This window comes from Ambystoma mexicanum, chromosome 4p, assembly GCF_040938575.1.
Source record: "Ambystoma mexicanum isolate Mex_15411 chromosome 4p, UKY_AmexF1_1, whole genome shotgun sequence".
NCBI lineage: Eukaryota > Metazoa > Chordata > Amphibia > Caudata > Ambystomatidae > Ambystoma > Ambystoma mexicanum.
Genome location: NC_090927.1, coordinates 1,128,315,794 through 1,128,341,892, shown reverse-complemented (window position 1 = coordinate 1,128,341,892; position 26,099 = coordinate 1,128,315,794). Strand labels below are relative to the sequence as shown.

At 45.7% G+C, this 26,099-nt stretch overlaps 1 protein-coding gene across 1 annotated transcript in view; it reads right to left on the bottom strand.

Annotated features, from left to right (window-relative positions):
* SHPRH (SNF2 histone linker PHD RING helicase) overlaps positions 1–26,099 on the bottom strand; it is a 1,474,452-nt gene that overhangs the window by 1,305,647 nt on the left and 142,706 nt on the right. The window contains exon 6 of the mRNA XM_069606718.1: positions 17,387–17,537. Within this exon, the coding sequence (XP_069462819.1) occupies positions 17,387–17,537 (151 nt within the window). The remainder of the gene's footprint in view (positions 1–17,386; positions 17,538–26,099) is intronic.

Here is a 26,099-nt window from a genome sequence, read left to right as displayed (position 1 = left end):
TCACAAGGATTTACAATTGAGCGAGCACACAGTGCCTTGATGAGGAAACCGCGGCCCGGGGCCACCCCCTCGTGTGATAATTGCAAATATCCTGAACTATAAAGATAGAGAGAAGATCTTGGAGTACTTTCGTAAAGGCGGAACGATAGAAAGAGCATCTGCAACCATCACGGCATATCCCGATTACAAAATGCTAGTGCAGAGACAGCGTTACAGCTATGTGGCGATCAAGAGAAGACTGCACACGGCTGGAATCAAATACATGCTTTTGTATCCTGCGAAGCTAAATGTTCTGCATAAAAGTAGAGCGTTTTTTTTATACCCCAGAGGAAGCGGCTGCATGGCTGGACTTGCAGGGTTGTCCGTAACGAGAGGAGGAGCAGGACCTCGAGGAGCACGATAAGTGATGGGGATATTTCATGCATAATGAAACGTTAAATGGGGGGGAATCCCAGTAGAGACTGTGGCACAGATAACGGGGGAAGGGCACAGACGGCTAATGTTGAAATTGTATTATGATACTCTTGGACTTGTTGAACTTGTTGGACTGGAATATAGAGTATAAAGCACACAAGTAAACTGGGTAACATTACGCATGGTGAATTTGAAGCAAATAGGAGCAGCATGATGAAGGCACCCTACCCCCAGGAAGTAGTAGTAAGACAGCCACTAGGTCGACTTTACCCTGCTGAGCTGCGAGTACAGGCTATTGTCAGAAAGAGCTAAATGCGGGGGTGCCTGAGATCCAGGGATGGAGCTGGGCAACAGATGGGGAGGGAATAGTTGGGGCAGGGAAGGGAGGTGGGAGGGAGGTCGGTTGGGGTGTTTGTTGTGTTTTTAGTTAAGGGGTGTTCAAGTTGGGAAACACGCCTATATAGAAGGGGAATACACTTGGATTTGGACTGCACTTGTGGGGGGAGGGGTGGGACTCTGACAGGCCATGGGGGAATCTTAACATAATCACTTGGAATGTCAGAGGGCTTAATATCTACTTAAAGAGGAATGAGAAGGTTATGCTATACCTACACAGACAGAAGATAGACATAGCCCTGCTGCAGGAGACTCACCTGACGCGGGATAAGATGGAGATGATCGGGAAGAAATGGAGGGGAACTGTGGTGGGCTCATCATATTCGGCTTACGCTAGGGGAGTAATCATCTGGGTGGCGCCGCATGTCCCGTTTCAGTTGTTACAGACGATAGTGGAAACGGACGGGAGGATGGTCATAATGAGGGGATTGGTGGAAAACAGGGAGATAAGCATTATAAATACGGATGTTCTGAATCAAAACACGGCAGCATATTTTAGAACTCTGTGTAACAATCTCAGCACGTGTGTGGGGAGAGCGGTGATTTGGGTAGGAGACTTTAATTGTGTACTAAATCCTAAGTTAGACAGATCAGATGGCAAAATGGATAGACCTGCCCCAGCCGCCAAAGCATTGCAGGCACTGCTGGATGATTTTGGGCTCGGGGATGTATGGAGGTCACATCACCCCCAAGAGAGGCAATATTCGCATTATTCCGCTCCTCAGCAGCTACATACTAGGTTGGACTATATTTTTGCCACGCAAGAGATAATGACAGAGATCACGCAGACAGAATATAAAGCGAGGGTCCTCTCAGACCACTCGCCATTAATCCTAAAATGGCAATACCGACCCCTGAGAGCGAGGATCCCGACATGGCGCCTCAGAGCAGAGGCGCTGAAAGACCCCGTTTTTAGAGAAGACATGAGGGAGGAGATTATTAACTATGTTGAGGTCAACACTGGCAGTGTGGACTCGGCGGGTACGCTTTGGGAGGCCTTTAAAGTTGTGATGAGAGGGGTAGCCATAGCAAAGACCAAAGGGCTGCAAGGTGGGATCCTGGCTGAGCTACAGGAAACGGAGGAAGAATTAGAGAGGGCATTGAGGGGAGAAGAAATTACTAAGGAAGACACTGAATTAATACTCAGGCTGCAACAGAAATGTGCTGGGCATTGGGAGAGACCGTGTAACCTTAACTATAAAAAATACGTAGAGAGACAGCATGCAGGAGGGGATAAACCAGGAAGGATCTTGGCATGGCTATATAAGAGTGAGACCCCCAAGCCCACGATTAGAACAATAACAAGGGAAGATGGGAACATAGTTGACACCCAAGAAGGAGTTAACCAGGAGTTTGCAGAGTATTAAAGGCTACTGTATGGAGATGACAAGGAGAGTAATCACACGAAGATAGTAGAAACATTGGAGGATATATGACTGCCGCAGATCAGTGTGGAGGAGCAAGAGGAGTTGGACGCACTGATTACTTTAGAAGAGTTAGAAGAAGTGGTGCGGCAGTTGCCCACCAGCAAGACCCCGGGGGCTGATGGACTCCCGAGTGAATTCTACAAGATATTTAAGGGAGAGGTGCTCCCCCCGCTTTTAGAGATGTTGAATGAGGCATATGAGATAGGTAGACTGCCAGAGTCCCTCAGAGAACCAATAATAATACTGCTTCCCAAACCCAACAAGCCTGGACATAGATGTGGTTCGTATAGACCCCTATCGATGTTAAATCAGGACAGTAAAATACTGACGGCCGTTTTGGCAAATAGACTGAGGAGGGTTATTGGTAAATTAATACATCCCGACCAGAGAGGGTATGTTCCGAATAGGAACATATCCAATAATCTCAGGCGACTCCATCGAGTTATTGAGCATGGAAACGAGATTGAAGGCGAACTGGCAATTGTACCACTGGATGCAATAAAGGCCTTTGACTCGGTCAAATGGCCGCGGCTGATGGCGGCCTTGGCTGGTTATGGAATAGGGAATCGATACCTACAGTGGGCAAAAATGTTATACAGTGAACCGCTGGCTAGAGTTAAAATGGGGGCAGTGATATCAGAAAGATGGCAGCTCCGGGATGTCCATGGTCTCCCATGCTTTATATACTGGCCCTGGAACCCCTACCAATATACTTGAGGCAGCAGTATGATATGATAGGCATTGCCGTGGGAGGGGAACAGCACTTAATTTCCTTGTATGCGGATGATATGTTGTTGTATTTGCGACACCCGGAGGAAAACCTCCAATACATCCTGGAGGTGATGGAGAGATATGCGGGGCTGTCTGGTATAGCTGTGAACCCCCAGAAATCTAGCATGTTCCCACTGGGTAGATATAAAGGGATACCATTAACACGGTTACCGGAGTTACAGATACCATGGGAGGTTAGCACATTTTGATATCTTGGGATAGATATATATCATACGGTGGAAGAGGAGCATAAGTATAATACAGACGTAGCGATTAAGAAAATTGAAAATTGCATGAAGTTCTGGGTGAAGCTGCCTTTAGCAATGATGGGGCGTGGGGCAATGTTGAAGATGGTGGTCCTACCCAGGCTCTTACACTACTTTGGGAATATACCACACTTGATAGCGAAGAAATTCTTCATTAGATTAGATGGTATGTGCAGGGATTTCCTTTGTCATGGAACACGAAATAGAGTGGCCCTCTGGAAACTATGGAATCCACATGAGGAAGGGGGTGTAAAACTGCCTAACTACAAAGTTTATTATATAGCAAGCCAGCTGCAATATGTAGCCAAGTGGCTCTCAGAGGAAGTGACTTCTGAATCCAGGTTGTTCCGACAGGATTGTGCTCCATTCTACTTAAAGGAAATGATGTGGCTGCCCAAGGCAGAAATGGAAGGGCGTCCTAAAATGATGATACTTGGGTGGAAGATGTGGCGCAGGGCATGCCGGATGATGGAGAACCCATTTCCGAGTTCCCCACAGGTACCACTAGTGGTGTTAGCAGGTGAAGAAAGGCAACTGAGGATGATGATCAGGAATCACTGGGAACCGGTGGGGATAGCAACAATGGCCGATGTATGGCAAGAGGGGACTATAATGGACTTCGAGGTGTTGAGGGAGGAAACCGGGTTACACATGGGCCAGTATATTACGTATCATAGAATGGTGCGGAGAATCAGGATGACATGGTCTGAAGTGGTACTAGAGGAGGAGCCGGACGCCACCATAGATACGATACATGACATAGCGGAAGGGGGACATGAGATTTCCAGAATATATGAGTGGATGATGTCCAAAGTGGGAAAAGAGGTAGTACAACTGAGACAAGATTGGGAGGCGGAAGTGGGAGCCCCGATGGGTGATGAGATGTGCGAAAGGGCCCAAGGGTATCACAAAAAGGTGTCACGGAACGCAAGACTACAGCAGATGCAACTATATATTACAGATAGGGCGTATATGACACCTCAGAGGATAGCTAGATTCAAAAATGCAAGACGGCAAGCATGCCCCAAATGTGATGAGGAAAATGCTGGAATGGTGCATGTGTTTTGGTCATGTCCAATCACTGAGCGTTTCTTGGGTGAAGTGGCACACAGACTAGAAGAAAAGGGTATTAAGATTGTGGTGGATACAGTGTGGGCCTGCTTGATCGGTGGGTTTCCTAGACCACGTAAGTTTAAACATGTGAGCAGACTAAAAGACTTGGCGTATGCACTTGCAAAGAGAAGAATTGCTATGGGGTGGAAGACATGCCACAGACCACGACTAGAAGTATGGTGGAAAGGTTTACAGAAATGGGCGGAGGCAGAAACCATGGTATGGCAAGAAACTAGCAGTATCGGGGGGGAGGAAGAAACTGAGACCCTGATGGCCTGGAAATTATTAATAGAGTTATTTGGGCCAAAGCAAGACCCAATGGAACTCACAGAAGAGGGATCCCTACCGCAGGATGCAGAAACAGAATATGAGAGAAAGTAGGCTCGAAAGGGGGGGGGGTGGGTGGGATAGGGGAAGTGGTGGACATAATGAAGTGATAATTGAAATGTTATTACATGCACTGCAAGTTTGGTTTGTATTGTTTGTTTGAAAAACTAATAAAAATGTTTTTTAAAAAGAAGCATTTAAGAGATACTAGAAAATAACTTCTATAATAAGTTATCAGTTTGGGTAAACTAGAACACACAACAAAGACGAGAAAGTCTGTTATTGGTCAGCCCTTTTCCCAAGAGAGATTGGTGTGGAGAATCTTGGAATCAATATTGCCATCAAAACTGAATGTTGTTGTGGGACTTTTCTTCCTGGCAGGCGAGTTTACCAGGAAACAAGATGATTTAATGAAGTATATCTATGTTGAAAAGTTTTGGTGAAAATACCTTTAAGTGAAGAACTATTCATCTTTTTTGTTTTATGAACTGTGCTTTCCTGACAACAATAGTTTATTTGAAGGTATGCCAAAAAAAAGTTGCTGTGCTATCCGACAAATGTGGTACATTTCAAGAAGATGAAATAAGTGAATACTTGTGGAACATTTAGAAAAGAACAATTGCTTATGTTTTGATCTTGTGTTGTGGAAGAATGACATTTACTTTTTCGAAGAAGGATATTGTGGAAAACATCAGTTTTGAACTGTGAACAAACATTTGTGGAAAAGACATTTGCTGTGCCCAGGGAGAGAAACATTGTGGTTGAAAGAGACTTTTTGAGTTGCCTTAAAAGTAACTTTGTTAAAACAGAACTGTGCTCAAAGTATTCCTGAACTGATCCAGCGGAAAGGAGTACAATGCTGGCAGGTTACAAGGAGTGCTTTCCAAGAACCCTTAAGTTTGAATTGAGGTACTGTTTGAATTTAGCCATATTTCCCTTGTATGTGTCTATTAGTGTAAGGGTCAGAGACGCTTTGGACATTAGGTCATTTTTCTTTAATCTAAGTTTGCTAGGTGTTAGGCAACATTGTATGCAATACCCTTTGGGTGCACTACAACAACCCTGACCTCCTGGCAATAGGAACCCAACCTTTGGTATAAGTCTGTACTACACAGGTTGGTAATGTGATTGAGCAGCCAGGCTTATATGATGTCAGCTGTAGGGGAGTTACAGTTAATGTATCAGTCAATTAGAGTAAGCCTTCTTCAGAAGGGAGCAATATAATAGCAACACTCAAATATACTTCACAAAATACGCACTCTTAATATCTCTAAATCAGTAAGTACCCTTTTGGGATGGCCCACAGACACAACATACACCCTCAGGTGACTTCAATAGCTAGGCGGCTGGGGACATTAATATATCACTGTTGCATTTAAAGTCACTTAAGGAAAATGTTATTAGAACATACAAGAGACCACAAATATTCTTAAGCATGCAAATACTTTGTTCCCCCAGTAAGAGTCATTCAGTGGAACAGGCTAAGCCAAACTCAATGGGCAAATGTCTATATGAGCTGAAGCACTTCTTTGCAGGTTAGTAAGAAAAGTATTTGCACAATGTTTTAGAAGTCTTTGAAGAAAAAGAAGAATCAATGTATGTTCACAAGCCGTTAGACTTGAGTAGTAGAAAATGCAAGCAACTATACAGCAAGAGGTAAGTTCTCTCATACTTTTACAGTAACTTTGTATTGAGGAAAAGGTTCAGCAGATGAATTCTGTTCCTGAGTGTCATGATGCCTGCTCCCGGAAGACCAGACCAGGCCCAGCAGCCCCGGAAGCAGGCATCATGCCACTTGGAGCATGCCCAAAAGCCCCAGTTAGGGGCTGTTTGGGTACAGTCCTGGCACCTATGGTGCCAGGCTCATAAAGATAAAGTCAGTCCTGGCGCCATGGGCGCCAGGCTCAATATTGATAACTTACCTGAAGCAGACCATGCTGCATACTCACCTGAGGCAGACCATGCTGCATGAAGACTCAAGCCAAATGAGGCTTAGGAGGGACTATTTTACTGAAGGAACTATTTTGTTACTTGGGTGGGGCTGTGGAAGAATACTTACCTGGATCTTCTTCCAAGGCTATTTAAAACCACACCCGGACAGCCACACGTGCTTCGCGTTATTCTGCTTGCTGCAGCGTAACGCTCACCGTGTTTTCAGCAGCTCCAGTCTTCAGCCACGCCAGCTTCAGTCCTGGGACTCCTGAAACAAGAAGACAAAAGGATAAAGGTTAGAACAGGAGTTTTAACTTTAATCCTTACCTGAATCCTGATCCATTTCGCCACAGAACTGAAAGACAGAAGTCTTTGAAGCATCGCTTCGCATTCCTACGGCGCCGCGCTGAACTCACCTGCTTGGCGGTACTTCAGCATTCCATCACGCTCTCTCCATCTCGCGGCCGCCCTCCGACACCTAAGGAGACAAAGAAAGCAAGGTGAGCAAGGGGACTCTCTAAGGCCATACAAGCTACCCCCCCCAAGGACTTACCTGATTTACCACGGGAGGTACTCACCTCATTTCGGGTCGGCGCAGTCAACTCTGCTTCATCGCCGTACCCCGGCCCCTAAGGGGAAAAACACAATAGACTTACCTGAATCTTACCAAGTGCCATTTGGAAATCTTCGAGTGGATTAATCGGCAACCTGCAAGGAATCGGACAGAGTGAAGAGCAGACATTTGAACTCTTATGAACAATTGGACTTTAGAGTCAATACCGGAACTCACCAATTCCTCTACGCCAGTGAAGTAACTGGTCATCAACGCAACCCTGCGGTCGACGCAGGATGGAGAGCTCATCCTTCCAAACCATCAGGTGAGACTAAGGAGGGGACATCAAGAGTGATCAGTGGGAAGACAACGGGAGTGGGGAAGGTGGGTTGACACAATTCCACGGGTGGTTAATTCCCCTTCTCCTTTGCAGAAGAATATTCTTGCGAGCCAGACAAACTAAGCTGAGCGGGCCAGTCCAGTCAGTCATCTCGGCGCTACACGTCACGCTGGTGGAAATAACAGCGGCCCAGTTCCGGTCGACGCCCCCGTGGGAACCAGGTGAGCGTAACAAAACGCAAAGCCTACCCACAAATACCCACCTGGGCGTCATGGAGACCTTGGAAAATGATCAGTTGGCCCAATTATTAGGGGAATTAAGGGCCAAAGTGCATTCCGTCCGCCAAGAAACCAATGCCCTCAGGAGGGAACTGATAGTGTCAAAAGAACTGATGAGTTGGCCAGACAACTATTACAGAGCCAGGCTGGACAAACACCTCTACCAGGACTTGGGGCAAGTCCAGCTCCTGTGCCATCGAGTAACCCGGTGCAGATAAATTTACCTGCAGCCGTTCCTTTGGCTCCGCCTGAACGCTTTGCCAGAGACCCAAAAGGGTTTGCAACATTCATGAATCAATGCCGCTTGCACTTTTTATGTAGACCTGGGGCTTTCCCAAACGATCAGGCCAAGGTAGCCTTTGTACTGTCATATCTCAGCGGCAGTGCGGCGGATTGGTCCATTCCACTAGTTAACCAGGATGACCCGAATATTCGAGATTTCCAGGGTTTTCGAACAAGCATGGAAAGACTATTCGCCCGACACTCCCGAGGACAGGCTTTGGACAACGAACTTTTATCCCTACGTCAAGGTAACCAGGATCTTTTATCTTACATTGCAACTTTCAATAGATTAGTAGTGGAAACCGAATGGCCTGAAGCCAAGCGAATCACATTATTCCATCGAGGACTTCGAGGAGAACTCAAAGATGTTTTGGCCCAAATCGTGAACCCGCCTCAAGACTGTGCTGAATATATAGATCTAGTGGTCCAGCTCGATCACAGACTTCAAACCAGGAAGGCTGACCGAACCAAGTTTGAGAACAGGGTGTTGGTTAAAACCCACATAAGCTCCAAGAGAGTAGATGTCTCAGAACCAATGCAAATCGGGGGGGTTAAAGGACCCCTAACCCAAAAGGAGAGAGATAGAAGACGGCAACTGCAATTATGTTTATATTGCGGAACTGCTGGTCATTTTCTTTGGAACTGCCCTGTAAAACCACTCAATAAAGTTATAGGAGCAGCAGACGAAAACCATGTGAAATCTGACTCGGGAAACGACCACGCCCAGCAAGCGTAGAGGTCCGCTTGCCGAGCTTAAAGAAGGACACTCTGACCTCGCATTTCACCATACCCATGGTCCTTGTAGATCCAGAGCAGCCATCACGCATGCACGCGGTAAAGGCGTACCTAGACAGTGGAGCCATAGGAAATTACTTGGACTGGGAATTGGCTACCAGGATGAATCTATCTCTCACCCGCAAGACCACGGCCGATGTTGTCACCACTGTAGATGGAACGGAAATTGCCTCTGGACCCGTAACTCATTCCACTGCAGAGATGACATTGCTTAGTCAAGATGGGCATCGAGAGGCTATGATGTTTGACTTAATCAAGGCCCCACAGTTTCAGCTGATACTGGGGATACCTTGGTTGGAAAAACATAATCCCTGTATTGATTGGCGAGAGAAGAGACTAACCTTCCCAGAATGTGCTCACACCTGCTACCCAAGGAAAACTCAAAACTCAGTCCTGGCCCCAGTAATTCCAGTAGCCATGCAATTACCTGTTGAATACCAAGACTTTTAGGATGTCTTTCAAAAGGAACAGGCAAACGCCTTACCACCTCACAGATCGTATGATTGTCAAATAGATCTTGTACCTGGAGCACAACCACCTTGCAGCAGAATCTATGCCCTTACGGAACCCGAAAACCTTCATTTGCGCCAGTACCTAGACCAGTACCTTGCTAATGGCTTCATTCGCCCGTTCAAATCCCCTGCATCTTCAGCTTTGTTCTTTGTACCGAAAAAGGAAGGCGACCTTAGAACATGTATAGACTACTGCGCACTGAATCAGATAACCATCAAGAATCGATACCCACTGCCTTTGATCCCAGAACTACTAGACCAGGTGAAGGACGCTTGTATATACAAGAAACTAGACCTTCGGGGGGCATATCATCTGTTACGTGTCAAAGAGGGTGACGAATGGAAGACTGCTTTTCGCACCAAGTACGGGCTATTTGAGTACCAGGTGATGCCCTTCGAACTATGCAATGCACCAGCAGCCTTCCAGTTCTTCATGAACGATGTCCTCCGAGAGCTTATCGACGTTTGTGTGGTCGTTTACATCGACGACATCTTAGTATACTCTTTATCAGAATCTGAGCATGTAAAACACGTCCGAGCAGTCCTAGAGAAGTTACACCAGCATAAATTATATGCTAAACTGGAAAAATGCATCTTCCACACTACGGAAGTGGAATTCCTTGGATTTATTCTGACCCCCAGGGGAATCCGGATGGATACACGAAAAGTGGATGCCATTCTTAATTGGCCTTCGCCAAGTTCAATCAAAGGAGTTCAAAGCATGCTTGGATTTGCCAATTTCTAACGCAGGTTTATCGCGGACTTCTCGCACATTGTACATCCCATCACAACACTATTGCGAAAAAACAAACGCTTTGTGTGGACAGAGAAAGCCGAGAACGCCTTCCAAGAGTTAAAAGCTAAATTCACATCTGCTCCCATATTAAGACACCCGCACCCGAGCTTCCCTACATAGTGGAAACAGATGCATCCAGTTCAGCCATGGGAGCAGTCCTTTCCCAAAAGGATCCCGAAACTAACCATCTTCACCCAGTGGCGTTTTGGTCAAGAAAATTTTCAGCCCCCGAATTAAACTATGCCATAACCGACAAGGAGCTGCTGGCCATCAAGTCCGCCTTCAAGGCTTGGCGGCACTATCTACTGGGTGGCAGACATACCATCAAGGTCATCACCGATCACCGCAACTTGCAATACCTAAAGACAGCCAAAGCCCAATCTTTGCGCCAACTCCGTTGGGCATTGTTCTTCGCCGAGTTTGATTTTGTAATAACCTATCGACCAGGTTGTAAGAATGGTAAAGCAGACGCCTTGTCCCGGATTGGAATGGGAGAAGCAGAAATAACTTCAGAACCCGTACCCATAATTCCAGAACAGAGAATCCTTGGCCTGACTTCCATACAGACACTGGAGAACATTCAAAACAAGATCCACCAACTCTTTGATTCCGTTGCCCTACAGGACTGGGCAAAGAAAGGTCCAGAGTACTCTGTCATCGATGATTTACCTTATTACCAAGCCCGGCTATTTTTACCGCAAAAGGAACTACAGGAACTTGTCATTTCCCATTACCATGACACCTTAATAGAAGGGCATCCGGGTATTGCAAAAACCGAAGCTAAAATTAGGAAGCAATTTTGGTGGCCTACCTGTCGAAAGGATGTCAAGTCATTTGTCATGTCTTGTGGCATTTGCGCACAAAATAAAGGGCAAAAGAAAAAACCTGCTGGATTATTGCAACCATTAGACATACCACCTACCCCTTGGCATACCTTATCATTAGACTTCATCACGGATTTACCCCCGTACCAAGGTTACAATACCGTTCTAGTTATTGTAGATCTTTTTTCTAAAATGGCCCACTTCATTCCTTTAAAAGGGATACCTTCAGCTTAAATCCTGGCCAAGGAATTCCTTGAAAATGTTGTCCGCCTGCATGGCTTTCCTTCAGTGTTAATTTCAGATCGGGGCAGTCAATTCATTTCACATTTTTGGAGGAAATGCTGCCAACTGGCACAAATTGATGTTAGGCTTTCGACCAGTCACCACCCTCAGACCGACGGTCAAACGGAGAGGACCAACCAGACTCTTGAACAGTACCTCCGTTGTATGCTACATCAGTCTGAGGGGAATTGGAAAGACATTCTGTGGATCGCAGAGTATGCGTACAATAATTCCGTACACTCAGGAACTGGACAAAGGCCTTTTTTTTACCAATTATGGGCACCATCCTCGAACCTCGGATTTGGACTCACCCCAGCATTTAGAGATGCCCGCAGTGGACCATCTCCACGCTGTTATTACACAAGCCTTTAAAGAAGCAACCATCCATTTGCAAAAGGCTAAGGAAAAATACAAAAAGGATGCGGATCAGCACAGAAGTGAAGCTCCTCAATACCAAATAGGGGACCAAGTATGGTTAGCCACTAAGCACTTACCACTTAAGGGGCCTCGGACCTTTAACCCCAGGTATTTGGGACCTTTTTCTGTCAAGGCAATTATTAACCCAGTGGCCGTTAAGTTGGACCTACCTGCTCATATGCGAATCCATCCCGTTTTCCACGTGTCTCTTTTGAAGCCAGTGCAACCAGGAACAAGGCTAACCACTCCACGTGAACCTATCCTCATAGACGGGGAGCCCGAGTTCGAAGTCAAGAATATTTTGGACTCAAAAAGAGTGAGATCAAAACTCTTTTACCTAATTGACTGGAAAGGTTATGGTCCACAGGAAAGGTCTTGGGAACCTAGTGACCACGTGCATGCACCTCGTTTAGTGAAGAGGTTCCATCGGGAATTTCCAGACAAACCACGGCCAAGGGGAAGAAAGACTTTAGGAGGGGCCTTGAGGGGGAGTGCTGTCATGATGCCTGCCCCCGGAAGACCAGACCAGGCCCAGCAGCCCCAGAAGCAGGCATCATGCCACTTGGCCTGGGATGTGTATTTTTAGTCAAGTACAATTCTTGTCATGCATAATCAATTTTAGAATATGTATTAGGTGACACTATGTTTTGGAGGACTTCTGTGACTTATTAGCCAGATAGGGCCAGGAAGACAGTGGTTTGTGCCCTCTTTCCTCCATACTATGGAATTGTCTTTGTGTCACCTTTTGTTTCATGATTAAATCATTAAAATGCCATCAGATGTATATATACATCTCCCATATTGATATATGTATTAATGTGGCTTTTTTTATATTTTTGTGTAAATGTAGGACAATGGCCTATGTAATAAATTATTACTTTTTTGTACAAAATGACAAACACTGTGTATTATATTTTACATTCTGTGTGGTGATTAAAACAGCATATGGAATGGGGCCTAGTATGAGCTAAATCTGGGCTATCAAATTAGTTGCTGAATGGTTCATTCGGGGGACTCCCCTACTGTGTTCATCATGCCACTTGGAGCATGCCCAAAAGCCCCAGTTAGGGGCTGTTTGGGTACAGTCCTGGTGCCTATGGCGCCAGGCTCATAAAGATAAAGTCAGTCCTGGCGCCATGGGCACCAGGCTCATTATTGATAACTTACCTGAAGCAGACCATGCTGCATACTCACCTGAGGCAGACCATGCTGCATGAAGACTCAAGCCAAATGAGGCTTAGGAGGGACTATTTTACTGATCGGACTATTTTGTTACTTGGGTGGGGCTGTGGAAGAATACTTACCTGGATCTTCTTCCAAGGCTATTTAAACCACGCCCGGACAGCCACACGTGCTTCGCGTTATTCTGCTTGCTGCAGCGTAACGCTCACTGTGTTTTCAGCAGCTCCAGTCTTCAGCCACGCCCGCTTCAGTCCTGGGACTCCTGTAACAAGAAGACAAAAGGATAAAGGTTAGAACAGGAGTTTTAATTTTAATCCTTACCTGAATCCTGATCCATTTTGCCACGGAACTGAAAGACAGAAGTCTTTGAAGTATTGCTTCGCATTCCATACGGCGCTGCGCTGAACTCACCTGCTTGGCGGTACTTCAGCATTCCATCACGCTCTCTCCATCTCGCGGCCGCCCTACGACACCTAAGGAGACAAAGACAGCAAGGTGAGCAAGGGGACTCTCTAAGGCCATACAAGCTACCCCCAAGGACTTACCTGATTTACCACGGGAGGTACTCACCTCATTTCGGGTCGGCGCAGTCAACTCTGCTTCATCGCCGTACCCCAGCCCCTAAGGGGAGAAAGCAAGGACAATACCAGTTACCCCCCACAAAACTTACCTGATTTACCACGGGGGTCTCACCTCATCTCGGGTCGGGACAGTCAACTCTGCTTCATCGCCGTACCCCAGCCCCCAAGGGGAAAAACACAATAGACTTACCTGAATCTTACCGAGTGCCATTTGGAAATCTTCGAGTGGATTAATCGGCAACCTGCAAGGAATCGGACAGAGTGAAGAGCAGACATTTGAACTCTTATGAACAATTGGACTTTAGAGTCAATACTGGAACTCACCAATTCCTCTACGCCAGTGAAGTAACTGGTCATCACGCGACCCTGCGGTCGACGCAGGATGTAGAGCTCATCCTTCCAAACCATCAGGTGAGACTAAGGAGGGGACAACAAGAGTGATCAGTGGGAAGACAACGGGCGTGGGGAAGGTGGGTTGACAATTCCACGGGTGGTTAATTCCTCTTCTCCTTTGCAGAAGAATATTCTTGCGAGCCAGACAAACTAGGCTGAGCCGGCCAGTCCAGTCAGTCATCTCGGCGCTACACGTCACGGTGGTGGAAATAACAGCGGCCCAGTTCCGGTCGACGCCCCAGTGGGAACCAGGTGAGCGTAACACTGAGCAGCTCTTCCGGGTCTCACTGTTCCTGGGCCTCAGTCGTGGGGAAAAGAGGGAGGACTTCTAGGGACTCCTGCACTGCAATGGGACGGTCACTGCTCGCAACCGGCAATCTTCAAACAAGTGGCTGTTTGGTGTTTCAGCTCCTTGCGTCTGCCGCAAATAGCAACACTGTGGTTCCTGGCTGTCGAGATGTGCTTTCCTTGCTTCTGGGGTTCCGCACTCGGTTTAGGGGGCTCAGGCTCGATCAGTCCTGCTTCCTGGGTGTCCAGAGGATCTTCCTGTAGCTCTTGGAGAGCTTAAAAGCAACGCACACAATCTGTCGTTCCTCTCCAGGGCGTTTCGGTTTCCAGCAGCAACTCTGCAGAAATTCATCCAGCTCCGAGAGAATGTCTAGGTGGCTTACTTTGGAGTCGATTGGTCACACCAACTCAAGGGAAGAAGTCGTCCTTGCAGGGGCTTCTCTGTCGATGCGAATTTGTAGTTTCAGCACAGCAGCAGGGCTTCACCGGGCAAATCAACGGTCCAGGAGTTGCACAGACGTCCTCTTCAAGTTCTTCTTTGGTTCCTTCGTACAGTGGTCGACTCTGCCTTCAAAGCCAAAAGCCTCGCCTTTTATTCAGTTCTCTCCCATTCATTCCAGCCTAGCTGTCAGTCACCAAGCAGGGTGGCTGTCCTTGCCGGACAGTCTGCTGGCCAATCACTACAGAGTGCATTTGCGTCTCCTAGGAGACTAAGCACAGGGAGTTTAGGGTACCTCCCTCACTTCCTGCTCACCCCAGACACCCTGGAGCCAGAGGCAGGTTTTGCTCCTGAAGCCTGCCACAGACAAAACGAACAAAGGGACCAAACCAGATTTGGTGTGCAGAGTAAATCTCAAGAAGGACATTTCCACAAAGAAATGGCGAAAAAAGAAGACTGGGGCCATTTTGACAAAAATGGCACACATGGGTGTTTTATCGTGGCTGCGAACCCAGCCCACGGTAAAATCCCATAATGGTAGTAAAACGTAAACCACTGCCACCAGCCATTCATCGTGGAAAAGGTAACAAAAATGTTACTTGAGAAGCTAGACAAAGGGGATACCAGGTAACCACTCAAAGCACCCTTTTGTAAAATAGTGTGTGCTGGGTCTAGAAAGTCACATATGTAAGTAAAGTCAATTTCACTTTACTGCTCTGGGAAACAGTAGTTTATCCCAGCGAAGGTATTTAAACCTTGGGAAATCTGAAAGACTTCCCTGTGTCACTGCACTGAAGGTGCTGTGTGACACAATGTAAAAGATGATGCCTATTGAGTTTGTCAGACCCCACAACCAAAAGAAATACAGTGTCCAAATTCACATTAAAATACATGAGAGTGGGAAAAATGGTCTCACTCTCTCCAGGTTGAAAAAAATCAAGTCCTCAAAAGCCAGCCAAGTTGCTGGGGGTCTCTAAGGTAGAGGGCCTATTATACATATAGTACTGGGACGAGGAAGAAGGGCCCAGAGGCAATGAAGATTCATTATGGTTAATGAAGTCCATATTAGATAATGTGATATTAGTTTGTTCAATTTTACATTTAGTTAGTTTAAACTGGTAGTGAGAATTTTTAGAAACAGGAGAGGTTGGGAAAACGGTTTGTGCTTGAACGTTGTAATGAGGACTTCCATTTAAGGTAGAATTATGATAATTCAAAGGTTTCAAATTAATCTCTTGAACCCCTGAAGCATTAAAATTTTTCAGTCCTGATATCCACGACATGTTCTTGGAATATTTATATGGGAGGGACTTGCGCATTGATAACCTTCCATTGGATATTTAGGAATGATTTGACTTTCATTTTCAGAAGAGGATGAATACTGCGTCCCGCCTAGCGGAGTCACCACTTCCCATTGATAGCCGTCTCCTCCCATGTGATCCTCCCTCTTGATACCACCCCCAGGGTTAGGATCAGCTGCCTTACCCTGGCCACATGGGAGGAGACTTTAGGGTGGGGTTTGGTGATGACTGCGCAGGATTCATCACAATGCCCAACAGCAGTGACTACCATTCTGGACCTATGGAGAGTGGGGCTCAGGCTTCACTGTCTAGAGAAACAGGCATGTTCTAGAGGTGAACAGAGCACAAAGATGCCTTCCAGAGTTGGTGATCTATCTGGTTCTGTTGGATGAAGAGTAAGGAGCGCCATACAGGGTTCCTTCTGGTCACAAGCAAATGTAGGACTCACAGTCCAGTATTTCAGAGCTGAGGAGATGCAGGTGCAGAGGCTTTGTGCCCATCCTCTGGTTCGGTTTCCTTTCCCATACTTCAGGCGGTGCGTTTGACAAAGTGCGGGTGCAGAGTGTCAGCTCATACGCACAAACTGGGATAAGGAGAGTGACCCTATCAGCCAATCATGCACTCAAACCATTCAAGCATATGGCGGCCAGCCAATCGGTGCAGGTTGCCACAAACTTTCACAGGCTCCTAGACTGCCAAACTCAGGGGAGGTGGGTTCCAGAGGAATACCACACATCACAACCCCAGGCACTCCCACCCAAGTCTCTTGGTGAGGTCCTTGTGGGAGCTCACATCTGAGACACTACGTGGTCATTCTTATGTATAAAATCAAGACGTTACTTGATTTTATACATACACTGAAGGTTCCATTTTAGAGTCTCCAGGGAGCAAAAATGCGACATGCTGTAAAGTAGCCACAACACGTGCATGCCAATTGTATGTTACCTTGCTTCTAACCTGACAAACATCTGTCTGGGCAAAGTTACTTGCCCAGTTAAGCTAGATGGTACCACTGCTGTGGCACATACTTCGGGGACACAAAGTTATGTCCCTATATGAAGTGGGGAAATGGTCAGGACCATCACACATAAAAGCATAAGGTTTAGGGGACTGATGAAGTAGGCAGAAATTGACTTTTCTTCCCAACACCGACCCCATTATCACAAATGGCACCTTGTCTATCATAGCATTCCGTGCACATTTTGTTCGGTCGCAGCCATGGTAGTACGCTAAATTGTAATACACATAGAAAAGGTGAACCTATTTACTCAGCGAGCACAACTTATTCTCTAGGCAAGTACGCTGGATTTTGTTCGGAAAAGATGTGCACATAAACTGTTCAATGTTTAAAGGAGTGCGATTATTTTCTTTTTATAACATACATTAAAGAAGAAGAAGAAGAAAGCTGACAACGCAGCAGCATGCTAATATAGCTATAGTCGGTCAATGCTCTTAATTGCTGCTCCGTTTTCCTTACTTCAGGTAACGCCAAGACATCCTGCACAACATTTTTCCGAGGATGGGATAGGATGAGAGCCAGCACTTCCACCGTCTTTCCCAGTCCCATCTCGTCTGCGAGGATTCCACCTGGCCACTGGGGTCCAGCAGCTGGACGCTCTCGGATAATGCTGGGGAAAAATACACAAGCAGACAATGAAAACAGGACGTCAAGAGACACAGTCAAAGTGGGGGTTGCATAAAATAAATTAAAATAAGACAGACGGAGAAACAGAAAAGGACGGCACTCATTTTGTGGCATGTATCTTTTAGTCTTTTAAATTGAGCTGTTTCATTTCTGTACCAGATTCGGTAGTTTTTCAATGCAAAATTTAAAAAAGGAACTTGAGGAATAAACAGCAAGATATGCATCAGCATTACTACACCGGCATTTTTTTTCTCAAAACATGACTTTTGGAAAAGCCATTTGATCACAGTTGGGCAAAAATGTAATAGCAACATCATGTTCAGCAATCACCTGTTCTGTAGATCAATTGTGTTTAGTACAGGCAGACATATGGAATAGATGCCGAACTGTAAACAAGGATGCTATTTTTTGTGGCTATGTTATTCGTCATGGTTATAATCTAAACGATAATTAAAACATTCACTAAACCAAGAGGTATAGAAAGGTCAATCCTGAACAACTAGGTGTACGTACCTTTGTCGCGTAATACGCTTCCGAGGCCCTTGACTTTACACAAAACTGCACAGCATGCGTGATGAACTTTTAACAGCACCCCAGAATCTACACGGCTTGCCCACTTGCAATATATGGAGTCCATTCATCTACCAGGTTTCCGATCTATAAAAAGTTCAGTAAGGAGGTTCCAACCGATTTCACCAAGAAACAAAAAGGCTTGTAATATTTTATGATGTATACAAAAAGGTTCAGGTCTTTAAGAGAGCAGTCTGACTAGAGCAGAAGGTCTCCAAAAAGAGGATGTTTTGGAATGAGCAGACGTGTTATCTATCAGTCAATGAAAGGGACCAAACCGCAGAAATTCAATGAGCAACTTCCAGGTCCAAACACTGTGGGCCTCATTACGAGTCAGGCGGTAACCGTGCCTGAAATTCCGGCAGGTTACCGCCGGACTCGTATTACCATTCCGCCTCTGTGATTCCCGGAATTATCGGGGCATTACGACCCCGGTGACCCGGGAATTCCGGAGGCAGAATTTGGTAAATCCCCATTCCCATTGAGTCCCATAGGACTCAATGGGAATGGGGAAGTGGAAACACCGGCACCATCTCGTGATGGTGCCGGTGTTTCCACGTCCGCCTGCAGGAGGGTGGTGTTAAACCCGCCAGGTCACACCTGGCGTGAATGACACCTCCCGTCTGCAGAACTCGAGATCACACTGTCAGGAAACAACAGTGGCAGTGGTTTTACCGCCACCGTTATTTCCAGACCGGGTGACTCGTAATGAGGCCCACATGTTCTTGGACAGTCTATGGCAGTGGGACAAAGAAGCAAGCTATTACCTTAGAAGAGAACCGTGCAGTTGCAACTCTTTACTGACCACCATGTCTTCCCTGTTACCATACCATTCCAGATATATGGTTAACTCAAAAGCCTCCTCCATTATTCTTACCAAAAGTGCCTTTCTTTAATTAAAGGAAGAATACAAGCACTAATGAAAAAACAGGCATGGTGGCAAATAGCAAGTAATAAAATAAATTCAAAAGCAAGAATGTTGTGTTTTAACTAAGGCTCTCCAGCAGGAGCGTGTGAATGCATCATGAAGCAAGACACAGACCACAGACTTAAAGTTTAAAATAAGATAATTTAGTAAAGCAAATGTCAGCATGGTTGAAGGCCTAACTTTCCCTATGCTAAGGTGTGGTTTCCCTACCTGAACGAAACTAAGGAAAGTATAAGTCAAAGTGTTCAAATAAAAAATCTGTCTGTGTCCAAAACCTATCCTTGCCCTCACAACTAAAGTGAAACCACGTGTAGGGATGTCAATAATCAAAGAAACAGTGTTCAACACAAAGTATGTGCTTCTCCCAGCTTTTAGCCTCCTTTTCGGCTCACCTTCCCAAAGTCTTGAGATTACTTTTCTCAAGTTCAAGGCAGTATAGTTCCGCACAATCCTCTGGGTTCCCATCTCCAAGTTCCAAGCAACACAGTTAAAAATAATGCCTCGAGGCTCTGTAAGACAGCGTTTTTTGTAGTTCCTTAGGACTCAGGGTTCCCTTCCCCAACACTACAATACACAACTGACATTTGTTTCAGTCTTTCAAAGTTCAACACAAATCCAGCCCAACTTCACCCTCCTTCTGGTTTGCATCACAAGATTACTTGTAGGGCTTCTTCTGGATATATTTCACAATGTCTTTGGCTTTCATACGTCAGAGTTCCCTAGTCTAAGTACAGTTGACAGAACACACAGTCCACCCATCATAAGTTGCACAACCAGGAACCCACGGCTCTTCTGTTTTACGCTTGTGTACAGATTCGCCTTCACTTGACTTCTCTTTGTTGGTATCTTGGCTTTATATATAGGCTCGCACTTTCCTGGCTTCTCCTCATCAGCCTCTTGACTTTGCCAGTATGTGTTACACACCTCTGTGCTAGTCTTTGGCCTTTTAGCACTGTACGCATAAATAAAGTTCACTGTATTGCAGTGGTCTGGTTCACGGCCCTCCCTTCTGTGACACACTTTCACACTTGCAGTCTTTTAAGAAGGTTGCATTTAATTGGGCACTTTCGTTTTTTTTTAATCTTTCATCCGTTATAAGTTTTGTCCATATTCAATATACATAACTTGTTCTTGTTAGGCGTTTTCATTCAGTTCAGTATTCAATATATGTATACATATATAGTTCAGTGTTGGTTCAAGCCTTCATTCAGCTAAGTGTTTAAAATGCATATTTTATCTTCGGTTTGAGTTTTCATTCAGTGAGGTATTCAAGATGGATATTGCAGCTTTGTTTCATGTTTTCATTCCATTCAGTATTCAATGAACATTGTACGGCAGTTAATTATCTGTGCGCAACCTTCTCGAAGTGCCCCAGCTTCGAGTGGTCTCCCCGACAGTCCCTGCTTCTGGTGTCCTCTGCAGCGCCGCCTCCTGCCTTCGGTCTGCTTCTCCTGTCAGCAGACTGACTCCAGCGAGCCCCACTCGCACTCCGTGTTTTCGCCTACACACGCCAGGGCCTCGCTTCCCCGACATGGATGCTGACGGCGTCCCTTCTTCCTTCCTGCTTGCTGGCAGGATTGGTAACATGCGTCCCAATATTGAGGCTCGCACATCAGTGGTAGCCCCATGGCTGAACTGGCCTTGCGCTACACAGCTCCTCGGGGCATCGGCCGGCGTCCTGGCTTCCTCGCAAGCCCCACTACAGTCTTCTCTTCATGTCACAGGTCACCTGCTGGTTTCTCTCCCACATGTCTCACTGTTGCTCCCACTTCTGTTCTCTGGTTCTCCATTTATACATCTGCAACCACTTGACAAGTTGATATTTGGAGACGTGCATTATAATCATGCGAGTCCAGAGGAAAGTTGCCATCACACTGGGTGCAGATTGTACACGTAGAGGGGGGTGAAGGGCACGTGGATATGTTCTGTGGAGGATGCCAGGGTTCTAAGAAGGACTTGTAAGGGACCAGAGAACCATGATGCAGGGTCTAGAAATGCTTACGTCATGTTATTGTTTTAGTTACTTATTAGTGCCTGTGCAATCAGAGGGCAGCATGCAAAATTAAACATGGTGTTCGCAGAAGAAACAGATCAATGGTTTTAATCGGAGCAGGACCCTATCCAAGAAGAGAGAACATTTTGAAATATGTAAATGTACACATTGTAACCCGCCCTAGAGATAGGACTTGCATCAGCCCCATTTACTTCTTAAAAATAGGCAAATAATTGCTTAAGGTTTACATTAATAACCATGTGCACAATAAAGCAAATAAAAAAAACCATCCTCGTCTTTGGTCGTATATCTGTCAGTCTTTAAATTGAACTTTTCCTAGGTTTGATATGACTTTATCAAATGTCTCCTGGGTTCTCTCTGCACTGGATTATTACTTCTCTTATACTGTTCACTTGACAGTCCTATCTCACAGCACTTATTACATGCTTTTGTGGCATTTTCTCTGCACTCTTCCATCCTCTACTCAGGGGGGCTTTCCCCTTCTTACCAGGGTATTGGTTTCCAGTCTCTCATTACTTGCTTTACAGGCCATACAGGGTTATTCGTCACGCTCTTTTTGAGCTTCTCACAACTCCAGATAGGCTGATTTATTTTGTGTTATCTCATCGTTATGACTGGGATGAGTTTCTCCACTCATATACTTCTCCCATTCTCCCTGGTACCTTTGTTTATGCAGGAAAACCTTGCAGGGTCCGGCACTCACTCAGGTAATCGACTATGTTGTTGAGCCGCTAGCAGTACAGGTAACGTTGGTCTCAGCATCGTAAGCCGGGCATTTCACTCACCATGATATGGTCGTGGTCACGCCAGCATGGTGTACCAGATTCCTCTTCGTCTGCCAACGGCATACCCATTGTTTGACTCACCAATCCTGCAAAGTCTCAAGTTGGCGTTATTTGCCTTTCCGAAAGTCACAAGCTTTGTGGCATGCTTATGCTCGCCTCTCTGAAGCGCGCTTATGTCAGGGGGCTTAAACTGCGCACCATACAATGTTTTGGTGGATTTCTACATTGTTACTTTGCAAATCTTGACCACAAGGACATTTCTAATAAGGGAAGTTGCAGCTGCTTTTCCGTTTGCAGGGTGAGCTGTAGATCTGCCCAGGACAGTTGTTTGCTTTCTGGTAACACAGTAGAATTCAAAAGACAATCCACAAACAGGTGATTGTTTAAAAGCTGGTAACCCTGTGTTGATGTGTTAATGTACATACAACATGCACCCAAGAAAACAGGACACAATGGGAACAGTAATAAACAAGTACAAAAACAACCAACAAATCCTAGATGCATATGCCCTCTACAGGTACGGACATGATTACTTAGACATCAGCTACCAAGAATACTCACTTATCCTAACTCGACACCACTCACCACTGAGGATACATCAATTGCCCTCGACCGGCATTAATCACCACTGAGGATACATCAATTGCCCTCGACCGGCATTAATCACCACTGAGGATACGTCAATTGCCCTCGACCGGCATTAAATGCACATTCTAACAGCCTTGTTGCTGAATTTCAAATGGCACATTATTAGAATGTTCTCATGATTTGTGTATTAGATTATGGGATATGAGGATGGGCAAGGAGAAAGAGTATTTTCTTGTTGGAATATCAAGTTTACTAAAGTTACGCTATACTACCCTTGTCACCAAATGGTAGTATGCAGGCTCACATGAAGTATGTTGGAGTCCTTATCTTAGTACTTATGTAAATTCCTTTTATTTAAGTTCCACTCACATTTAATAATTGAAATACATAGATAAACGGACCCACTGACGCTCATCATCCAAGTTAGTGAGCTGCGAGTGCACCTTGTGGAATCCTGAGAGATGGAACACTCGGCAGTGAAATCACAAACTACATAACTTCCCAGCATTTCACATGCTCAGACAGGCATTCAAGTAGGGAAACAGGATGCCACAATAACCCAATGCAGAGAAACTAGCATAACATAATAGCATAACAAGGGTTTCTACAGAGCATCATCCACCCCAAAGGGGGCTTATGACAAATTCTTATTGTTGCCAAACTTAACCGTAATTATTTTGTCGATCTTGAAGGATGAAGAGCGAATAAACCTAATTTGACTCAAGCCTGTGACAATGAGGTCAAACCTAGATTCCTGCACTCAATGCTTTAGCCCACTGACCCACAGGACCCCTGTTATAATTGCTGTTCTCATGCAGGAAATTGTGCAAGAACTGCTTAATACTTTACAAAGAACACATCTAATTATCAAAACTCTGTGCATCATCAGAGGCAGAAAGGAACCATGGTACAAAGTAGGAGGGATCTGAATCCAATAATTGAATGCAAAGTGTCTTCTTAATAGGGATCTGATCAAACTCACTGTGGTGACCGTTTCAACACATTTTGTGCAGCATTTGTTATGGGAGTATGCCCCCTCATACTCACTTCTATGCACCACCTCACCCTCCCATCTCCCCACAATCCTAAAATCGCAATACAAATATCACATTGTCCGGCACCCTCCTAAAAATGTCAAAGAAATGTGGTAAAATTGACCTTCACCAAATGCAGTATAACGGGAGCAATGATTTGGGTCGGTATGCGTAATAGGCAGCCCTTAAAAATCGGAATCAGTGGTTGTCCTAGAGGCAACTCTAATAGCATAAAATATTGTTAAAGGAACTGGAGCTCCCGTGACGTACACTTCACTCGCTGTCCATCACAGGGAAATGACCGCTAAGAAAGCAACACTGGGGTTACTACACACATCATCAGACTAGCTGTAAGTCAACTTGTGCCTTTAGGTGCCCTGGGGATGAAGCTAACTTTTAATTGTGTACTTCACATATTTGCTAATCTATCAATGTAAGCCTTTTTCCATGCCTGGAAGATGAATTGTTGCTGTTGCAAAGTTACTTGCCAGAAACCCAGAGGAGGGCAGAGGAGAGAGAGCTGCCTCGTTAGATATCAATTTAGACCACAGTACTACTGACAATTTGAATTTAGGCTGATGATGCGATCGCTGGGAGAAATACATCTGCGAGCCATTCAGACATCTGCGAACTCCAGTGTTCGTATTTTTCCTTTCCCAACCAGTTCTTTCCGTCACACAGAGGTCCAAGCATGCACTCTAGCCTGCCACAGATGCATCAAACCAGAGTGTCTTATGCCCAAAAGGTACTCATGCTTTAAACAATTCCAGTCTGTAGATCGTGTTGCAAACAATGACACCGTTAATTATTTAAAAAGGCATACATTTGCCGAGTTAAGACATGCATGCAGATGCCAGAGTACAAAGCACTTCTGATGGAAAGCAATTACATTATTTGACAGAAACCCTTTTGCACTGTGTGTTCAAAAGAGACTACAAATATTGAATACATTCTAAGCTAATCTGTTCGAACTGAACATTTCACAAGGTTAATGGGGCTTCAAAGTAGTCGAGAAATATTGATGAGCTTTCTGTAATATTCTTCTTCAAAGAGTCGCTCGCTATAAAATAGTATGACGATAACTGCTCTTTGCCATTCTGTGGTCATTCTGCATGAAATTAGCCAATATATACACCAGTTCGATTCACAAGATAGCTTTAGTGTAGAGGTCAGTTGGCATGAGATTCAGTCCTGGGCAGTGGCACTGCCTTTACAGATAGATACATTCAAAGCAAAAACTCATTTTTCAGGTATTCCTAACAGGCATTCAGAGGCAATACATTAATTGAGAACTTGTGTGACAAGGTCACTACCCTAGGGTTGGGAACCCCTCTTAGCTGCGGATGGGAAGCCAACCAGGGACAATCCAGAGCTAGTCCTACCCCTGAGGTGGATGGTGGCAGTTGAGAGGGACACAGTTCCCGCCCCCCCTCCCTATTCTAGCCTGTTTATGAGCAGTCCAAATACATTTTGCTTTCTCCAGGAAATAACTATTCTGAACGAAGAAACAAGTACCGGCAAAACGAGAACCTGTGTCAAGTGAACCTCACCATTCATGATAAAGCCGTAACCCGACCAGGAGAAGTGGATAGAGGTGACGAAGGGTAGTAGAGGGAAGAATAGGAAAGGGAGAGGTGAGAGTGAGCATGGTAGAAGGGTTACTCAATCCAACAGGGTGTCTGTAAAGCACAGTTCCCCAAATCCCAGTAGAACACCAATAACTATGTAAACCTGCATTCCCTGTGGGTTGCCTGTGTGTGCATGGGCTATGTGTCACGCTTTGTTTAACGAGCATGTTTGTCTTTCTTCCCTTCCTCTTGTCAGTTTCACTGTGCTGCACATTTCTGGCATGCAGAGTTTGTCAGTAGAGACATGGTAGGTTCCACCAGCAGGGGGAGCGGGCTGTCTGTGAGGTGATTTCACCTCAAGACTGGCGCGAGACCCCCTGCTGGCAGAAACAAGTGGAAAGTCCCTGGGGAGCTTAAGAGCCCAGAGGGACTTGAGAGGTGGAGATCGCCGGGAGAAGGGAGCTCCAGACCGTCGTAGAAGGCATCCAGGCCCTCTGTTGTGTCAGGGATGTTCCTCCACCGTAGGCCGTCTGCCTGTCTGGGACCGTTTTTCTCTCTCCCCCACCCGGGGTCGAGACACTGCGTCGGGGTTCATTATCTGAAGGAGCTCTCGGTGAGTACTATACCCTGCCTGCCATATATATATTCCCATATATATATTTATATCAGGATCAGTCCCAAGAAACACAACAAAAGAGAAGAGATATGCAAGAGATCCTGCAACATCTACAAACACGTAAGATGCCGTACAGATGGACTTTTCCTCTTTGGCCTTCTATTGACTTGGGAAGGCAAACAGCACCGGGTCACAACGAAAGCGGAGGGGGCTTGAATATTGATACTAGATCAGGAGGACTAGCCAGGCCCTAGTACTGGTAGCACGGGAATCCAACCTCACGCTCCCCGAGGACCAAGACACTGGGAATAAACGTCCATTCAACAGACCCGGACAAGAAAGCAGAAAGGCCCTTTACTAGTGGAGAAGCCCCCGGAATCATGAAGGTTTGCTTTCTACTTGGCTATTGGTGCTAAGAAATGATAAGGTCATGTTTTGCAGA